The 18,724-nt window shown below is 39.5% G+C and overlaps 1 protein-coding gene and 1 pseudogene across 1 annotated transcript in view; both read right to left on the reverse strand.

Annotated features, from left to right (window-relative positions):
- Positions 1-17,062, reverse strand: part of PPM1K (protein phosphatase, Mg2+/Mn2+ dependent 1K) — a 30,777-nt gene extending 13,715 nt beyond the window's left edge. Inside the window, exons 1-5 of the mRNA XM_063107914.1 lie at positions 16,889-17,062; positions 8,756-9,250; positions 7,298-7,398; positions 684-849; positions 329-473 (exon numbers count right to left, since the gene is read on the reverse strand). Of these exons, the coding sequence (XP_062963984.1) occupies positions 329-473; positions 684-849; positions 7,298-7,398; positions 8,756-9,180 (837 nt within the window). The 5' untranslated portion in view covers positions 9,181-9,250; positions 16,889-17,062. The remainder of the gene's footprint in view (positions 1-328; positions 474-683; positions 850-7,297; positions 7,399-8,755; positions 9,251-16,888) is intronic.
- Positions 17,063-17,066: 4 nt separating this feature from the next.
- Positions 17,067-18,724, reverse strand: part of LOC134385747 (zinc finger CCHC domain-containing protein 17-like) — a 79,208-nt pseudogene continuing 77,550 nt past the window's right edge.

The raw sequence follows: 18,724 nt of genomic DNA on the forward strand, positions 1-18,724 counted from the left end.
CTCCCAAGTGAGCCACGGGCTGGCTCTAATTACTCCCTTTCAAAAATCATTTTGGGGAGCTAGCCAGTTAGCTTACTTGGGACAGCGTGGTGCTGATAACACCAAGGTCAAGGGTTTGGATCCCCACACTGGCTAGTGGCCAAAAAATAAAAATAAAAGAACAAAATAAAAATCATTTTCAGGCTAGCCAGTCAGCTCAGTTAGTTAGAGCTGGTCCTCATAAAAATCATTTTGGCTTCAGTTAAGGCTTCTGAGACATCCTGTAGCTGAAGACAGCCCTACACTCATTCTTTACACATGTATCAACTATTTTCAAGTCCTTTCTCACCTTAATCCTCTTTGTCTCAGGTTCTGCTATCACACCACTGGCTTTAAGATCCAGATCTCCAATACTCCTTGTCATTGCAAGTCTGCCATTTACGTGAGGCTGTCCCAAACTATTCCAAGCTACAAAACCACCACATTTCTTGATCCTGGTCAAGAAAAAGTTAAAAGACAATGATGTGATGTGCAGAAAACCAAGTCACTGTTAAACTTAAGCATGACATTAGTTTATAAACGCAAAATTTCTGGCCAGCCACCCAAAACAAAACAAACAAAAAAAAAACAAAATGCAAAATTTCATTTCTACCTTGAACTGTAAACATTACCCCTACAGAATGATCAATCAGTGCTGGTACTACCTTTCCTTTTCATCTTTTCTTTCTGGAGTATGGTCAGTGGTCAGCTTCATGGGTTTTCCTTTTCTACACAAAATAGCCCGGCTGTCCCCAACACTGGCTACAACCAGTTCAATACCATCTCGCAACAGGGCTACTGTTGCGGTAGTCCCAGAGGTCAGAACAGTTGCTACAAATATTATGAAAAAGAGTACCAGTTAGTGACAGTCAAATGACTGGATATGAAATTTTTACTACAAGATAAAACACAAGCATGATAAACTAATGCTGGAATGTATCATACTAATTTAATTAGAGCTATGCAAATAAAATGTAAATGAACTATGTAAGTAACAGCATGCAGAGAAACAAGTATTAAGTTCAGTAACAAGGCTCCATGCAAACAGAAAAGGTTGCTAACCTAATTTGGTAAATAATGCATCGCAGTCTCCAATTGGCCTCCATTCATATAAAGTAGAGCTGACTTGAACTTATAATTATAATGACACCTTTGTGTGTATATCAGGTGTCAGGACTGAAAGTATTAAAATTTAATCAGATTGGCTAATCTGGAAAGATGGCTTAGGTCTATTGAGCCCATTCAGGCAAGCTGACTTTTCTATAATCGATGGATTTAGAAGTTTTCTCTTCCATTTCTTACTCCAATCCTGTGAAAGTATTATCAGTTAATAGGCTAAGGGAGATATGCCAAGGGCATATCATTTCTTACTCAAGTGCTATATTCTATATTCTTTCCTTCTACAACAGTTTTAATCTTATAAATGTTCACCAAAAAACCCTAAAATGGTTAAAGTCTCACTTTCCTTTCTATCTTTATCCTCCTTAGACATGAAACAGAGTTACAGCCATCAATATATAAGCAGAAAAGGTAGGGAGTTTCTCATAACTTGATGTAGTTAACACTCCTAGTTCCAAAAGCATCTAATACAGACAGATTATATCCAAAAGTAGAACAGTACTGCAACTGCTAATGCTGTGGTCCTGCCTGGGCCCAGAGCATTCCAAGAATATTAATTTTTTCTGACTAATAACAAATAAAATTCAATGTCGCTAAGCCTGAGGTTACCACTGTTTCCTCCATCCAAGTCAAACTGCATCTGTGCATCTTCCTTTGATTTATTCTAACAGTGTCTATCTTAAGTTCCTTACCACTTGTTAAAAAAAAATTTAACATGCATTGAGCCTTGCCAAAAGTGAGAATACCGTGAAATTATGGGCTGAAAAATAAAGTGAAGTGGAAGAAATTGAAAAAGATAACTTATTTAAAGCAGGTATTATCTCCAGTAACATTGTTCATTCTTTAAAGCATCTAAATAAAATATTCAAGTGATCATCCAAAGATGATGATTTTGACTTTAAAGGTAGATTTAGGAAAAATACAGTGCTATTGATTTGACTGATTGAGACTCAGTCTTTCCAAGTTTTTTTTTTTTTTTTCCCAAAAAGATAATTTTAAAACTTCATCAGTACTGCATTTTGGAAGGAGAAACACACATAAATAGATTTACCAATCAGTACTGTATGTTAAAATGCCTGCTTTAATCAGAAAAGTAAAATACGAAAACATGAATAAATTCTACTTCATCTTTTATAGTCATGCTGAATTTACTTTTTTGAAAAATAGCATTTAGTTGCACTATCTTCCCATTTATCTCTTGATTTTGGAACTGTTGTGCCAAAGTGATATCTCTGCAATGCTAAAATATGTTATATATTTGTCATTGTATAACATAAATGTTTTAGTATAAGCATTAGTGATGTTTATATTACACATGTTAACTCTTGAGATTACCAAATGACTATACGACAATGAAATCTGTACAGTTTAACCAACTGTAATATTTTCAGATGATTTAAAGAGCCAGGCAAGAGAATACAGGCATTTATTCAGATGCTACCTGTCCAGGGAATTTAGTATTCCTCCCCTTTTTCAAACTGTCAGCAACAGCTTTTTTTAAAAGTATTTTTTAATCGGCCACAACAAAAGAGTTAAAATTTCATAAACAAAAGTTTAGTTGTTTAGGCCTGTAATTCATGGCTTTGCCGCCTAGGAATTTAAAAGTGCTTGAGTTTTTGCCAACCCCACTTTACAGTTCCAAAATCCCAGTACTTATGGGAAAGTTTTCAAAACTAACTGTTGATTCTGGTTTGCTAAGCGTCTAAAAATATAAATATTAAATCAGCATTTATTTTCATTTAACATTTAACATGGAAGTAAAAAGTCTCACTTTCTGCCGTAACAACAAAACGATAAAACTAAGACATCTTTCAATAAGTTCTTAACACTCACTGGACAATTTCTACTGCAAGTCATCTCAACTAATGGGACAAAGAGGATGTGGGAACCTTCCAGTAGTCCAGGCTAGGAACCGCTGGACTCCTTCACCTGGGACAAAATTAAGCAGATCTCTCTTTCCACTGAAGCCCAGCATATAGTGTCCACGGGCTCCAGGTCTAGAGCTGCTGGCCAGGCACAGTTCTCTGCCACAAATAACACGCACAGAGGCCAATAGGAAATTCACCCAGGAATTGTGCTCAAACACAACAAACCTGCAACACAGGGGAAAGCAGAAAAAGAGCTGCAAAATAAGGGGAAGGGTTTTTATTTTGGTGAAAATTGCACTAGCAAATTACATAATATTCCAGGAGATGCCAAATCAATAAAATTCAATTTGCTCAAGTTGATGGTATTTTGTAGTTGAGTCCATTTTTTTCATTACAAAGTAATAACACTTCTTTCTTAGTTTTGTGGCTTCCAAGATAGGAACAAACTATATCCAAGTGCGTCTGTACTGCACCTATGTGGCAACACAGACACACATCTCAATCCCCATACACACTCACATGCACACACACTCACTGAAACAGCTGATCTTAAACACAGTATATCAGTATCTATATTGAGTCGGAAAAAATGCACCGTAAATTTATTTGGTAGAAATATCAGAATTGTCCCAATAACAAAAGGGTAAATTCATGGTTATAGCACTGAATAATTTATACCTGAGAAGCAGTACATAGTTAGAGATGATGTGAACTACAGTATACCACCAAATTACTGAGATTTAAATATATACCAGGAAGGAATCAAAGCACCTCCTATACCAGATACAAGGAGTAAAGCATTTGTTAATGGTGCTTAGTGCAGAAATTTAGTATCTAGGAAGCATTTTTAAAAATAGAATGATCAAATTCATTGTTTAAATAAAGGCTAGTAAAGCTCTTGGGCTCTAATGCATGTTTATAATTTTACATAATTCATAAAACGGGTATTTCTGCAGCTCTCTCTTTCCCCCAGTGTTGTAGGTCGACACATCAAAAGAAAAATTATCAAGATTTTGAATGGCGACATAAAGAGTAAAAGCTGTACTTTTCAAAGTATAACAACCCCTGATAATTCTTCAACTGTGTAAATAATAATATGCATGAAGCAATACAGTTTCAATATTTATTTAAAACGGGTGTTCTACAAATGCATGACTCAAGAACACAAAATCAAGGTAATGAGCTGAAGCAGTAACAGCACAATAAGAACACCTCTTCAATGCTGTCCCTATTTTTTTTTCTTTTGGCTGTTCCCAGCATAAGAAGGGTAATCAAAACTGTTGTACATATAGTAGAGCCCTGATTATCTTGTAGTTTAATTCTTCTGTAAAGAAATCACATAATATGAAGAGCATGGAAGTTTCCGATGGGACTCAGAATTCTGTCCGCTAACGTCTCCCACTCTGAACGTCAGAGCCAGGCTTCTCTTCTGGATCCATTTGTCCCTTGGCGAGTTCTGTTGCTTTCAAAACTTAAGCAATATAAAACACTCGGAAGAGTTTATAGAATATACAGGATTATAATATAAGCTTTTTACCATCTGATTTGTTTTAAGTAACTATTTGTAAATAACAGACTGATGGAATATCATTTGAAATTATTGGCTGGTTTCATTCATTGTAAAAATGCACATTACTGGTATAAATCCAATACCAAAAAAAAAAAAAAAAAAAACCCAAAGATGGTGATGATATTAGCTCTTTATACCAAGGATAAATTCAAAATGCATGACCAACAGATTAATAAAAATAGCTGGCAATTTCTCAAGACGAGGGAACCTTATTCTTGCTGTTTCTTGCTACATGGCATTCTGATTTTATTCTCTTCAAATTATCCCCAGTTAAAACTGAAATAGTAAATATTTTAAAACATAATGAGATAACCTTAAGTACTTTATGTAGATATGACAGCCTTGGAACTGAAGTCTAGAAGAGATGAGAATTTTTATTTTCACTTTATTACTCTTAAGAAAGCTAATATGGTATGGTTGAGGAGCACTTCTCTCATTTAAACCTAAAATTTCACCATTCATGATTTATTCCTATGGTTTAACCAATCCTTTTTCAGGTTTCTGCTACTTCAAATTCAAGTCCTGGCTGGCTGGTTAGCTCAGTTGGTTAGAGCACAGCACTGACAACACCAAGATGTTCGGGTCCCCTTACTAGCCAGCTGCCCAGGGGAAAAAAAAAATGCATCCATTTCAGGGCTGATTAGTTAGCTTAGTTGGTTAGAATATGGTATTGATAACACCAAAGTCCAGGGTTCGATCCCTATTACCAGCCAGCCACAAAAAATAATAACAATAAAAAATAAAAATAAATAAAATGCAAACAATTTATTTATAATTTGGTTAAACCAGCTATAGGATAATCAAGGAATAAATTACAATGACTTTGGTAAGAAAGAATAGGCAGTGGAGATCAGTTCAGTTCAAATAATTATTGAATACCTTCTAGATTCTATGTAGGGTGCTGAACACTGAAGATTCAAAAATCAGTTAGGCTGGCTGGTTAGCTCAGTTGGTTAAAGGATGGTGTTATAACAGCAAGGTCAGGAGTTCAGATCCCTGTACCAGCTGGCAGCAAAAAAAAAATAAAGACGGAATAAGCTGTAGTCCCTGCCCTCACAGGAAGAGTTCAAGAGAAGGGAAAATGGGGCTGATGCCAAAAGAAGAGATAAAAGTAACCGGAGAGGACCAACTGCATTTACTACACAATTTTGTTTAGCTAGTCTGCTTCTACTTATATATACGCCAAAAAGAATATTATCTACTCTTATAGTACTGATACTGCCTCAGTTCTTACTAAAAACTGAAAAAAAACTTTCTAAAATTTAAATAACTTTGGAGTCCGAATGGCATGAGTTTTTTTTTTTATTAATCCACAAACTGAAGACTTAACACAGAGCATTCTATCTATAGTGGCTTTAATATATTTGATAAAATAGGCCCCAAATATCAAGAGGCAAATTTATGTCATCTTTGAAAGCTTTGGTAACTTATTAAGAATGAATCTTAAAAATGTTCTTAAAACACATTTTTAAAAACATACACAGACTAATTGACCTAAAAGAATTCTGTACAAGGGGCTGGCAGGTTAGCTCAGTTGGTTAAGAGCACAGCCTTATAACGCAAAGGTCATGGGTTCAGATCCCCATAAGGGCCAGCTGCCAAAAAAAAAAAAAAAAAAGTACTGTACAGATTAATATTATTGAATGATTCAGTTTTAAGTCATTTACGAGTTCTATATGCATACATTCTATGGCTACTGCAGAAGTTTTCAAGGTTAACTTTATGAACAAAAGATTTTGGCCAGAAATGTTAGCTACATTTTTCTGAAATGGTTTTGATAAGTTTAGTCAAAAACAGAAACAACTGACTTTCAAAATTAAGAACACAAAGCACACAGATTTTTAAATTTAGCTGTCATGCCCTTGTGTTTAAGAAATAAAAACATGCCCAGTTAGCTCAGCTGGTTAGAGCGTGGTGCTGATGACAGTGTGGTGCTAACACCAAGATCTGGGGTTTAATCCGGCCAGCCCCCCAAAGCAAAAAACAAACAACAAAAAAAGACCAAGCTTTTTTTAAGAATTGGGAGAAAAAATATTTTCCTTCTAATTATACAAATTGGTGCATATTAGCCATTGTTCTTTCCTATGTAGGTACTATTATCAATTTTCTTCTTGTCTGGACAATTACTGTCCTAGCTAGCCGTAATTAACTTGTAAAGTATTTCGGCACTTGCTCATCAGATCAAAAAAAAAAAAAAAAAAAAAAAAAAAAAGCCCTCTTGTAGTATGGACATCTTGTTCATAAAATAACTAATCAAACGTTAAAGCATTTTAAAAATCTTTTCAGGGCAGGCCCGTAGCTCGCTTGGGAGAGTGTGGTGCTGATAACACCAAGGCCACAGGTTCAGATCCCTATATTGGGATGTCCGGTTAGCTCACTTGGAGAGTGTTAAGATCCCCTTACCGGTCATCTTTAAAAAAGAAAAATAATAATAATAATAATAAAATAAAATAAAATCTTTTCAAAAGATAAAATTTAATATCAGAACCATTTCAGAGCTTCTTTTTCTAAAAAAATTCTCCAATATATTCCATTTAAAAGTGAGGCATTGACAGTTTGGATTTCAAACAGCATTTAGCATGATTCTTACATAAAATAATTGCTGCATAAGCTTCCTTACAAATAAGCACACATTAAAATTCCCACCCCCAAAGTTCTCAAATTGTTTCCTTTTTACCCAGCTACTCCCCAGGACCTTGAGGAATGTGATTGTTTTACATACCATCCGCAGACAGGTGGGAGTGACTTGCAAAGGCTTTATCTATTTCTAGAAAAGCCAAAGTCAACACAGTTTCCAAGTTCTTCTCCTTAGGAAGCAAATCCCTTTGTGGAGAGGAAAAGAGATTCTCAATCAGTTTATGATAGGTTTGTCCTTTCCTCACAGTCACACTATCTAGCAGTCATTCCATACAATGGACCTCATGACTTTCCTTCCAGAAGCTTAATTTCTGCTGTTAAAGGAATGTTTATTGAGCATCTACTAAGTATTAGGCACTGTCTTTCAAGGGCACCAAAAGTCCAACTCCCCTTCCTTAAATAATTAATCCTCACTACTACAACCCTGAAAGGTCAAGAATTCCTTCATATTAACTTAAGTCACTGAGTTCTTTTGTGGAATGAGGTAAAATATGCATAAACTGATGAACAGTATAAATAACTATACACAGGAAGACAAGAAATAGTACATGGCCATAACTCTGTCACAAGTTTCCCCCCTCTTTTAAATCAAGCAGTAACAAGACCCTCAAAAATACAATACAGTCATTCCTTATCCCCAGAGATTGGTTCCAGGACCCCCAGAGAGGATCAAATCCCTGATATAAAATGTTGTAGTATTTGAAGGCCAGCCTGTGGCTCACTCTGGAGAGTGTGGTGCTGATAACACCAGGGCCACAGGTTCGGATCCCAGTATAGGGATGGCCGGTTTGCGCAGTTGGAGAGCGTGGTGCTGACAACAGCAAGTCAAGGGTTAAGATTCCCTTACTGGTCATCTTTAAAAAAAAAAAAAAGTTGTGGTATTTGCATATAATCTACGTATACATCCTCCCATATACTTTAAATCAACTCTAAGTGACTTACAGAACCTAATACAATAATAAATGCTGTGTAAGTAATTGTTATACTGTATTGCTTTTTATTTGTATTTTTTATTGTTGTATTGTTATTTTTTATTGTTTTTTCCCCTAATATTTTCGATGCACTGCGGATGCAGAACCCACCGATAGAGGGCCGACTATAATAGTAATAAATGAGATAAATAAACTATTTAAAACTCTCCAAAACACCAGATTTGGATGCATTTTCCCCCACACTAATGCCAATCCTCCAAAGCGATTTTCAACAAGTCAAGTATTGAAAGCTATTCATAACACTTGAAATTCCAGTAGTTACCATTTATTGAAGCATTGGCTAAATGCCCTGCACTGATAGGAATAAACGCTTCTCGTAGGTTATCTCATGTACTTTATGCTAGTTCACTTGAAATGATCACAAATCATGTGCTGTAGATTCTGGTTAATGCTTTCACTAAAGGAGTTGTTAAAACAATCTGAAATGGTAATAAGCATCAGCAAGAAATGGCATGCTTAAGCTACTACTCCTTCATGAAGCAGCACTATGGAAAGTTTAAACATGAAGCATAAGGGAACTGCAAGTCCAGAGAGAAAGTCACTGTACGTACCTAATACATTTCTCCATGTGGGTGTGACAGAAATCGGCAGCTGCAGGTCCGCCGTGTCCATCATACACCGCGAAGTACAGGATCTCATCTGTCAGCTGAGCGTAGTCGAACCGATCCTCATTCTCTCTCCGTTTGCCAATCTGCGAGGCGCAGCCCACGTTTTCCAAGCTGATTTTGGGAATTGGCTTGCCATACTTAATGCTGGGTGGCAAGAGAATTGGCTCATCGATGCGGTTATCCCAGATCCCAAAACTGTCCCAGGTCGCTGGACGCCCACTACCGTCTGCGTCAAACCGAGAACACCTGGGCTCTGAAGTGGAGCTGTGGCACTGGGGTGTCACCCGCCTGCAGGAGCGCAGCAGTACTCTCCTTCTCACCTGGTTCCCACCGCTTCTGACCAAAGTAATTAAGGCAGTTGTTGACATAACTCCAAAGGACTCAGCAATGAGGGAAAGGTCACTGGAACAATGAATGACTTCAAGAAAAATGATGCAACTGCAGGGGAGGGGGGGAGAGAGAGAGTTCATCAATAATTTCGAATATAACTGATATATCATTAAATATTACCAAAAATGAAGGCCATAAAGTACCTGACAGAAAATATATATTATATTCATTATATAGTGGGTAGGAATCCAACAGCCTACTCTTAAGAACAGTGTATCAAAAATCAATAAATTGACCTGCCCCATTCACAGTGTTTAAAGTCTACAAAAATTTGACAGTGCACATATATATGGAACACATGCCTCTCAAACTTGTACCTGCAATTGTGGAGTATACATAAAGCAAATGTATTTCACAGGGCCTGACTTTCTAAAGCCTTGCAATTTCAGGTTTAGCCTAATTTCTTAAAAATACATATAAAATGTTGACCTTGTAAAAGACAGGAAATTTTCCCCCAGGCTAGTCTCTGTTGTAAGATAAAGAACTGTAGCACAGCAAGGGTGCTGGCTCAGAGGACAGACAGGTTACTGATTGATATGTAAAGATACTGGGAAATTGCTGTAAGGGGCATGTTTGCTAAGATCAAGCTTTTGTTGGTGGATTGACTTAACTTCTTGCAAACTGCATTAGGGAATGCCACCTTGCTATTTTACTGAATGTTACCAGCCTATATTGTTCAACTATAACCCCAGCTATGTTCTCTTCCTGTAACTTCCTGGTCTGGAGAATAAATGTGGGAAGAGAACCCCAATTCAGGGTTAATTTCCCAAATGGAAGGAATGCCTCTCTCTTGAGGGTTCCGGGAGATTGACCCCTTCGGGGCTTCTCACTGCTCAAAAGAGATGGGCTTTGAGTAATCCTTTGCGGCGCCATCACCCAGGGGAAGAGGGGTGACAAATCTGTGGGAGGCAAAGCAACATGCAATCATTCAGGGATCTTGTTAAAATGCGGATTCTGAGGCTGGCTGGTTGGCTCAGTTGGTTAGAGAGTGGTGGTGATAACACCAAGGTCAAGGGTTTATATCCTCTCAAAAATAAAATAAAATAAATAATAATACCCACAACCAGGCTCACCACACCAGCACCTCGAGGCCCACCCAGGGACCCGGAGCATGGAGAAGGGGACTGGACCCCCCTCCCACAACCAGGCTCACTGTGCCAGTGCCTTGGGACCTGTCTGGAGACCTGGGGCATGGAGAAGGGGAGAGGACCCCCCTCCCACAACCAGGCACACTTTTCCAGTGCCTCAGGACCCACTCAGGGACCTGGGGTATGGAGCTGGGGATCAGACATTCTCCACAACCAGGCACAGGGCCAGTGCCACGGAGCATGCCAAAAACATCTTCTCCGTGTGAGTGGCCCAGCACAGCCACCATGATAACCATGGCTGCCATGAATGTGGCTAGAGCCACAACCACCACACAGATCATCTGCCAGCCACTGGAGTGCCTTAATACAAGGAGAGTCACCAGCAGAGATAAAGAAAGGAGGATGTCTCTCTCCACAAAGCCCATGGCAGAGTGACAGAAGAAGCATCTGCTCTATGATAATATTGGGGGACTTGATCACACCTCTCAGCATTGGACAGATCATCTAGGCAACAAATCAACAGAGTAACCATTATTCTTTCAGAGGGTGAGAAGAAATCTAGGGTGATTAGAAGAGGTCGGGGAAGATAAAGGAGGATGGGGAGGGATTGGACAAAGGGCATAAATAATAATTACGATTTGTAACAATATACATGCTAGTAATATTGATTTGATCAACATATCTCAATGCTGAACCCCCAAAATTTGTACAATCAATTTTGATTCAATAAAAATAAAAATAATAAATAATATTTTTTAAAAAAAATAAATAATAAATAAGTATAATAAAAACCAACAATAAAAAATAAAATTAGAAAAACAATTAAAATGCAGATTCTGATTCAGCCAGTATGGAGTGGAGCCAAGATTCTGCATTTCTAACCAGCTTCCTGGTGATACGGAAGGTCCACAGACCACTCTTTGAGTAACAAGAATACAGTATACGGGTATAAATAAATATTCTTCCCTTCATTAACTCCATTGCTCTGAAGAAAAGGTGGGGGAAGGTATCAGCAAAATCTCTTAAGAAAGACTGAAATAAAAGAAAAATAATTGGTAGAATATTTACAATAGTTCTCTATCCAAAGAGTGACCAAGTTTTAGCAGGCACAATCTAGGATCTAAGTTTTGTTTTAAGATTTCTGAACTTACTAAACTGTACATACTACTCGTATTACCATGGTTAACATAAACTGGTCATGAAACCACCCCCATGGGCACAAAGATAAGCCAGTTCTGATGCCTCCCTTTGTGGTAGACATTCTAATGGGAAGGGTGTGTGGGCATGTGATTTCAGGAATTGGGTGGCACTGTTTGAGACAAACAGCCATGATTTATGAGCAAGTGATCTATGCATTTATACTAACAGCTGCAGTTCGATCCCCCCATCCCCAACAGCCCACCCACACGTAAGACTATACTACTTTGAAACTTTCTCTACACCCCAACTTCTGGACTCTGCCCCCAAATTCAATTCTAAAGCCTCTCTGGGTATTATGAGGTGTTATCAGAGAGAATTCCTACATCCCTGCAAGAAGAACTGTGTTTCTGGCAGCTTTGATAAGGTTACCATCAGAAATTCATCTCCGTAGTACTTTGCTACTTTATGTATTAAAAATCAACTTGAAAAGTTTTTCTTAAATTAAAAAAAAAAATCAGCTTAGGCTGGCCCGTGGCTCACTTGGGAGAGTGTGTTGCTCATAACACCAAGCCAAGGGTTGAGATCCCCTTACCGGTCATCTTTAAAAAAAAAAAAAATCAACTTGAAAAGATGGCAAAATGTTAAGATCTGATAATGCTGCCAGAGGTTATACAGGTTTACCCTGTATACATATAATTGTATGTTTGAATCATTTCACAGTAAAACATAATTGTATGTTTGAATCACTTCACAATAAAAAAAATGAGCTTGAAAAAATACATCTCCCCAAAAGGAACAAACACACACACACACAAAGCCTAGCTTCAGTGCAACTATGAGAAAAAGCATTATGGATTTCAAATAATCACTCTCAAGTGAATTTTTGGAAATTCATCCAGCTATGTATAGGAAGGGCCATTACTCCTGTAAGTGGGTAAAACAGTGAAAGGAAAGGATGAGTTTCCAAAGAACAAACTTAGATATTTAAGTACTGAAAAACATATGAGTTCTACTTTCATAGTATTTAGAATAAAGATGTCCACCAAAATAATTAATATATCATGAAAGACTTACAAAGCCATCCCTTCTTGGCCTTTTTGCTAAAATTATGCATAGAAGACTGAAATTCGCTTCTTTTTATAACAATATTGGTGGGGGGTGGGGGTAGAAACAGCACCTCTGGTTATCAAAGAGAAGTAATACATTCCGTTACAAAAAAAGAGATGTCTGTTCCTTTGTTTCTTATAGAAGAATATCTCTTACTCATACTCAGCAACAATAACAATATATCAAATACTGGTGATGACTTGTGGACAAATTACAAACTATAATAAAACCTAGCAGGTAATAGAAGTACTAATTATTGATGGTGATAATTCCCAAAGCAGCTTTATACATTTATTGGATTTTTTTTTTTTTTTTTTGGCATCTGACCAGCTGGTAAAGGGATCGAACCCTGGACCTTGGTGTTATCAGCACCACACTCTAACCAACTGAGCTAACTGGCTGGATTTAAATACATTTATTAGGAAATACATTCATATTTGAAGAGTGCACCAGATATTAGCAAAGTACTACTCTTTTGGCTTCAGTTTGAGGGCATGCATGCCATATTCACCTTTGAGCTACTTTGCAGGCATGCACCTACTTTAGACAACAGTTCTAGAATTACAAACAAATATTAAATAAAGTTTTTCTGAAGCTCTTTTGGGACACTCTTGCCCTTTTTTTCCTCTCTGTGGAGTATACGTAAAGCAAATGTACTTCACAGGGCCTGGTTTTCTAAAACCTTGCTGTTTCAAATATTGACCTTGCAAAGGACAGGAAATTTTCCCCAGGCTATAGTCTCTGTTGTAAGATAAGGAATTGTAACACAGCAAGGTTGCTGGCTCAAAGACAGACAGGTTACTGAGTGATATGTAAAGATACTGGGAAATTGCTGTAAGAAGAGAATGTTTGCTAAAATCAAGCTTTTGTTAGTGGATGACCTAACTGCATTATAGAATGTCACCTTGCTTGTCTTCCTGAATGTTACCAGCTTCTATTGTTAAACTTGTTAAACTATACTTAGCAAAAACCCCACCTATGTTCTCTTCCTGTAACTTTCAGGTCTGGAGAATAAATGCGGGAAGAGAACCCCAATTCATGGTTAATTTCTCAAATGGAAGGAATGCCTCTATCTTGAGGGTTCTGGGAGATTAACCCCCTTTCGGGGCTTCTCACTGCTCAGAAGAGACGAGCTTTGAGGAATCTTTGGTGGCTCCATCACCCAGGGGAAAAGTGGTGACAAATCCATGGGAGGCAAAGCAACACCTCTCTCTACCCTTCAAAAAAAATTTTTTTAAGAAATGACAAAATAGAACTGCATTCTCAGCAGAGAACAAATATCCACTGGAAACATTAAGAATGAGATAAAATGCAAGTGGGGCACAGTTTCTTTAAACTTGTGTACACTAATACCAGTCATTAACCTGGCCTCCTTCCTATGTATTATCTGCACTATCAATTCAGAAAGTTAGCAGACCGGTTCTAGGGAAAACATCTGCATTATAGCATATCACTGGCAGAGATGAAATGTGAGCCAGATACGTAGCTGGTTTACCAATACTATAAAACTAGGTCAGCATAACTTAGGAAAACAGGAGACTCTATTTAAGACATGGTTCCATCTCCTTTTCTATCTACAGTATGACTAAATCATCATCCACTCCATATTCCCAAGCAAACAATTCAAAGGCAACCTGTGTTCCCAAGCTAAGTAACAACTTTGAATTAAACCTGCACATCAAGAAAAGTTTCCTCCAGAGCTTCATTTTTTTTTTCTTTTTGTTTGTTTCTTTTTTTTTTTTTTTCTGGTGGCTGGCCAGTATTGGGATCCGCCATGACCTTGGTGTTCATAAGGCTAACTAACTGAGCTAACCAGTCAGCCCTCCTCCAGAGCTTCAGGTTTGAATGGGTCATCATAGGCCTATGGCTCTACAATGCCCATGGAAATGGCTATGTACTGACTAGCAGTCAAGGGGAGTAAAATCTGTGATGTGAAAAACAACAAAAATATTTTTTTTTTAAAAAAAGCAAACCATATTCTCTATAACAAAAAGAGGGGAGAACACACTGACAAATAACTAAGAGTTGTCTTCATCTGTCAGTTCAGCTGTTATGAACTGAGATGAGTTTATCATTCTACACACTAAGAAAGTTACTCAGGAATCATTTTAAGTAGGTGGGGGAGATTTTTGTCAGTCTTTCAATAGGAAATCAAGGCTAGCTTATTTTTAGAAATCATTTTAACAATCACAGTATATTCAATTTTTTGAAGTCAGATCATCTAAAAGAGTCAAAGGACAGAAGTAATTCTTCTATAACTCTGCTTGAAAGCCCTTTGAATATATAAACACAGGTCAGAGCGAAGGTGCAATGAACTAAAAGTACACAAATAGATTATGCCATACATCATTCTACTAATAAAAATAAATTTTAAAGTCTATGCTAAACAAGAAAATAAAAGATAAACATCATGATTGGAACCCTGGCCATACAACATAGGTTATTTATATAATCAACCTAAAATATTATTGACAGTCATATACCAAAAGGAAAAAAATGAGCAATCTTCCACCTAAACTGTTTTCCAAATTTTTTTATTTCCCAGTCAAAACAGAAGTATATGGGTCAGTTTACTTTAACTACATGAATTTTAAAAAGCATGTGAGTGTGCACCCTCATATATATATATACACACAAAAATACCCTATATATTTTAGATACTGTCAATAAATAAATGCCTGAAAATGCTTTCCTTTTTCATCATTTTAGTATTCATTTGTATGACCAGGCCTTACCCATCTTCCTTCTCCTCTATGCTTTAACTGGTTAACATGATACTTTAAGACTGTGACTAGGGAAAAAAGTTGGACCCCGGTGTAACAATTGTGAGTGGCAGGGGGAATCACAGCAAAGAGGGCTAAATGAAAATAAGTTGTGAAACCATAAGGGTATGCACGGAGATTCTGCATGAGAGCACTGGTGAAAAACCACATCCTGAAAGTAGAAAATCTCAGGTCAAGAAAAGCATCAGAAATGAAAAAAATTCATCTGGTTTGTAGTAAACTTTTGAAATACACACTTGATTTAAAAATTAAAGGGGAGGGCTGGCCAGATGTCTCACTTGGTTAGAGCATGGTCTTGGTAACACCAAGATCAAGGGTTCAGATCCCCTTACTGACCAGCCACCAAGAAAAAAAAAAAAAATTAAAGGCATGTGGAGATGAAGAAAAGCTACATACACACGTACAAAATTGCTATGCCAACTTTATTTTTCATCTCACTCTCATTTTATAATCCCTTAATGGTTTAAACACCTTAGAACTGTCCAAATTTACTTTTGGAAAAGGGAGGCACTATCTCTGGCAGGAGGGTGCCCTGGAATTTGAGGGATTTTCATCAAATTGGTCTATAATGTTGAAAGCAGGTCAAAGGCACAGTTTATTCAAATTACTCAAGAGTTCTAAAGTTCAGTACTGTTTAAACCTGCTTAGATTTTTTTCCCTCTAGAAAAAATATTTTTAAGAAGGTATTCTGTTTTTCAAGACCATTGTAATCTGTCACTTTAGTCGTTCGTTCATAAATCTCATTCTTTCCTCAGCCCTGGCAGAAGGGTGCGAATAACCGGTGACGCCTTGTTGCATGCTTTCAGTTTCACAAGGCCTTGAGATTACAGGCTCTCCCGGCAAAACAAAACCCAAGTCCTCAGATCAAGCCAAGCGGGGCTCTGCATCCTCGATATCCATCTCCTGGAAAGCTCACATTTGGACAGCTCAGTCTCCTGGGCTCGGCTCGCTGGCCGTGACAGATGAGCTGCCAGTGTCACGTGCTCCAGGAAGAACCCCTTCCCGCCCGTGCAGCCCTGCAGATGGCTGGGGTCCCCTAGCAGTTTGCGCCGCCCGGTCTCCGCCTCCCAAGCTCCCTCGGTGCGTACAGATCCCGGGGTCGTCACGTCTCCCGGATGCCGACTTCTGCAGCATGCACATCTCGGGGGATTCGGGCAGGGCGCCCGGGAACCTCGTGGCGGGGAAACGCTGGCGGCCAACCCTTGCCTCCCTTCTTTCGCCCCCGCTCCGACCCTGGTCCACCCCTCCTACCCCATCCCGCGCAGCGCACGCCTCCAGCCCTGCTCAGATTGCAGGCCGAGCTCGGTCCGGGAAGGAAACGCCCGCTGCCTGCGGTACAGCCAGGGCAGGCCCCTCCCCGACAAGCTGCTCTTGACCACGACAGGGAAGAAAGCGGCGCACGGAGAACAGAGCCTGACCGTGGGGCTCGGACACGGGCTAAAGGGGCTGGGAAAGTAATACCTACATTTCCCCTTCGCCTTCCCGGAGGACCCTCCTCCGTTTACTCTCCAATCTGGTGACCACCAATAAATAACATTATAAATGAATTGCATTCTCTAGGCTCTTACCTCGTGTCGGCTATGTTCCTGGAGATGTTTTAATTAGCTAATGGAGGGCGGGGGGAGGACTTTCTTGGTCGGTAAATAAGAATGCCTTCTCCGACGTCTCCGATCTCTAGAGGAAGCAGTTAAAACAGCCACTGCCCCTTCTGCTGGAAATCCACGAAAATTTTCCTCCAGCAGCTGACTAGATGGAGAGGGGAAGTCTGTTCCCTCTGACTGACCGCAGCTCCGGCCAATCGGTGCTCGGCGAGGCGGTGCGCCGGCTGCCCGGCCCTCGATCGCAGCCAATCACAAATCCCGACGAGAACGAGCCTCCCGCAGCTGCAATCTGATTTTGCAGACTTAGAGCAGGGTACGACAGAACGACGGCGACTTGGGCCAGTAGCGGCTTGTGGTGGCGCCCCGCCCTCCCGAGGTAGATGCACGGGCCAAGGAGAGGGCGCGCCTGGGCGATGGGTGGGGCCGGGAGGCTTGGTACCTCTCCAGTGGGTGGAGGAGGGGGGCGTGTCGCTTCGGGCAAGGGGGAGGTGGTGGTGACAGCTGGGAAATAGAGAATGGAATACCAACCCTTGGCTTAGACACAGAGCTTAAAATGCGTCTGGTTTTATTGCCTCAGGCATCTTACGATCCCTAGAGAATGTCCATTCATTCATTCATTCATTCGACATGTATTTCTGTGTTTATGAAGGACCTCTGTGTGCCAGGCACTTGCTAGGCACTGGGGATACAATCCTGACCCTGTTAGACGTGAGAGCTGTCCTCACAGAATTTACAGGAAGAAGAGGGAGAAAACTAACAAGTAAACAAACACGTAAAATAATAACAAACCATGTCAAGGAAGGAAATAGACAAGATGTGGATATAGAGAATAATGTGGGGGCTTGACTTTAGTAGGGTTGTTATCTGAAAACTTTATAGGATGGCATTTAAGCCGAGTCTTAAGAGTGAGAAGGAGGGCCGTCCCAGTGGTGCACTCCGGAGAGTGCGGTGCTGGGAGCGCCGCCACGCTCCCGCCGCGGGTTCGGATCCTGTATAGGAATGGCCGGTGAGCTCGCTGGCTGCGCGTGGTGCGGACGACAACACACCAAGGGTTGCGATCCCCTTACCGGTCACGAAAAAGACCAAAAAAAAAAAAGAGTGAGAAGGAAATCAGATTTTCAACCAAACCATGGAACCAGTAACGTGATGATTGTTCTGAGCAGAGGGGACAGCAGAGCAAAGGTCCTTAGGTGGGACAATTTGGCATATTTGGAAGAACAGAAAGAAGGCCAGTGTCGCTGTACAGTGAGGGAAGGGAGAGCAGCAAGATGTGAGGAAGATGAGGTGGCAGGGACCTTGAAGTCTGCATTACATTTTAAATATAATGGGCCTAGCAGGCCTCGACCACGCACCATCCTCCGTCCATCCTTCTCCCACCCTATATTCCTCCCCTTTTCCCTCTCCCCCTCCCCGTCAACTGCTCTGCAACAACATCCTAGAATGTAAAAAAATAATAGTAATAAATAAATTAATTAAAAAGGGGGGGAATATTTCACCAAAAATAAATAAATAAATAAATTTAAGGGCCTCTATTGAGGCATTTGAAGCAAAGGAGTGAAAGGATCTGCGTTAGACTTCAAATCATTCAGTTAATGTGCAAAGAACAGGTAGACTGGGCTATTGGGAGACCGGTTAGGAGGTTATGGCAGTTGAAATTTAAAGTGGGAGATGACATGATTAAACTATGGCAATATCACTGGAGGCAGAGAAAAGCAGAGAGATTAGAGATTTTAAAGGTAAATGATTAACTTGTTTTGACCTTGTAGGTTTTCTGGTCCAGGGATTTGGTTCTGAATCCAGTAA

This window comes from Cynocephalus volans, chromosome 9 (assembly GCF_027409185.1).
Source record: "Cynocephalus volans isolate mCynVol1 chromosome 9, mCynVol1.pri, whole genome shotgun sequence".
Lineage (NCBI taxonomy): Eukaryota > Metazoa > Chordata > Mammalia > Dermoptera > Cynocephalidae > Cynocephalus > Cynocephalus volans.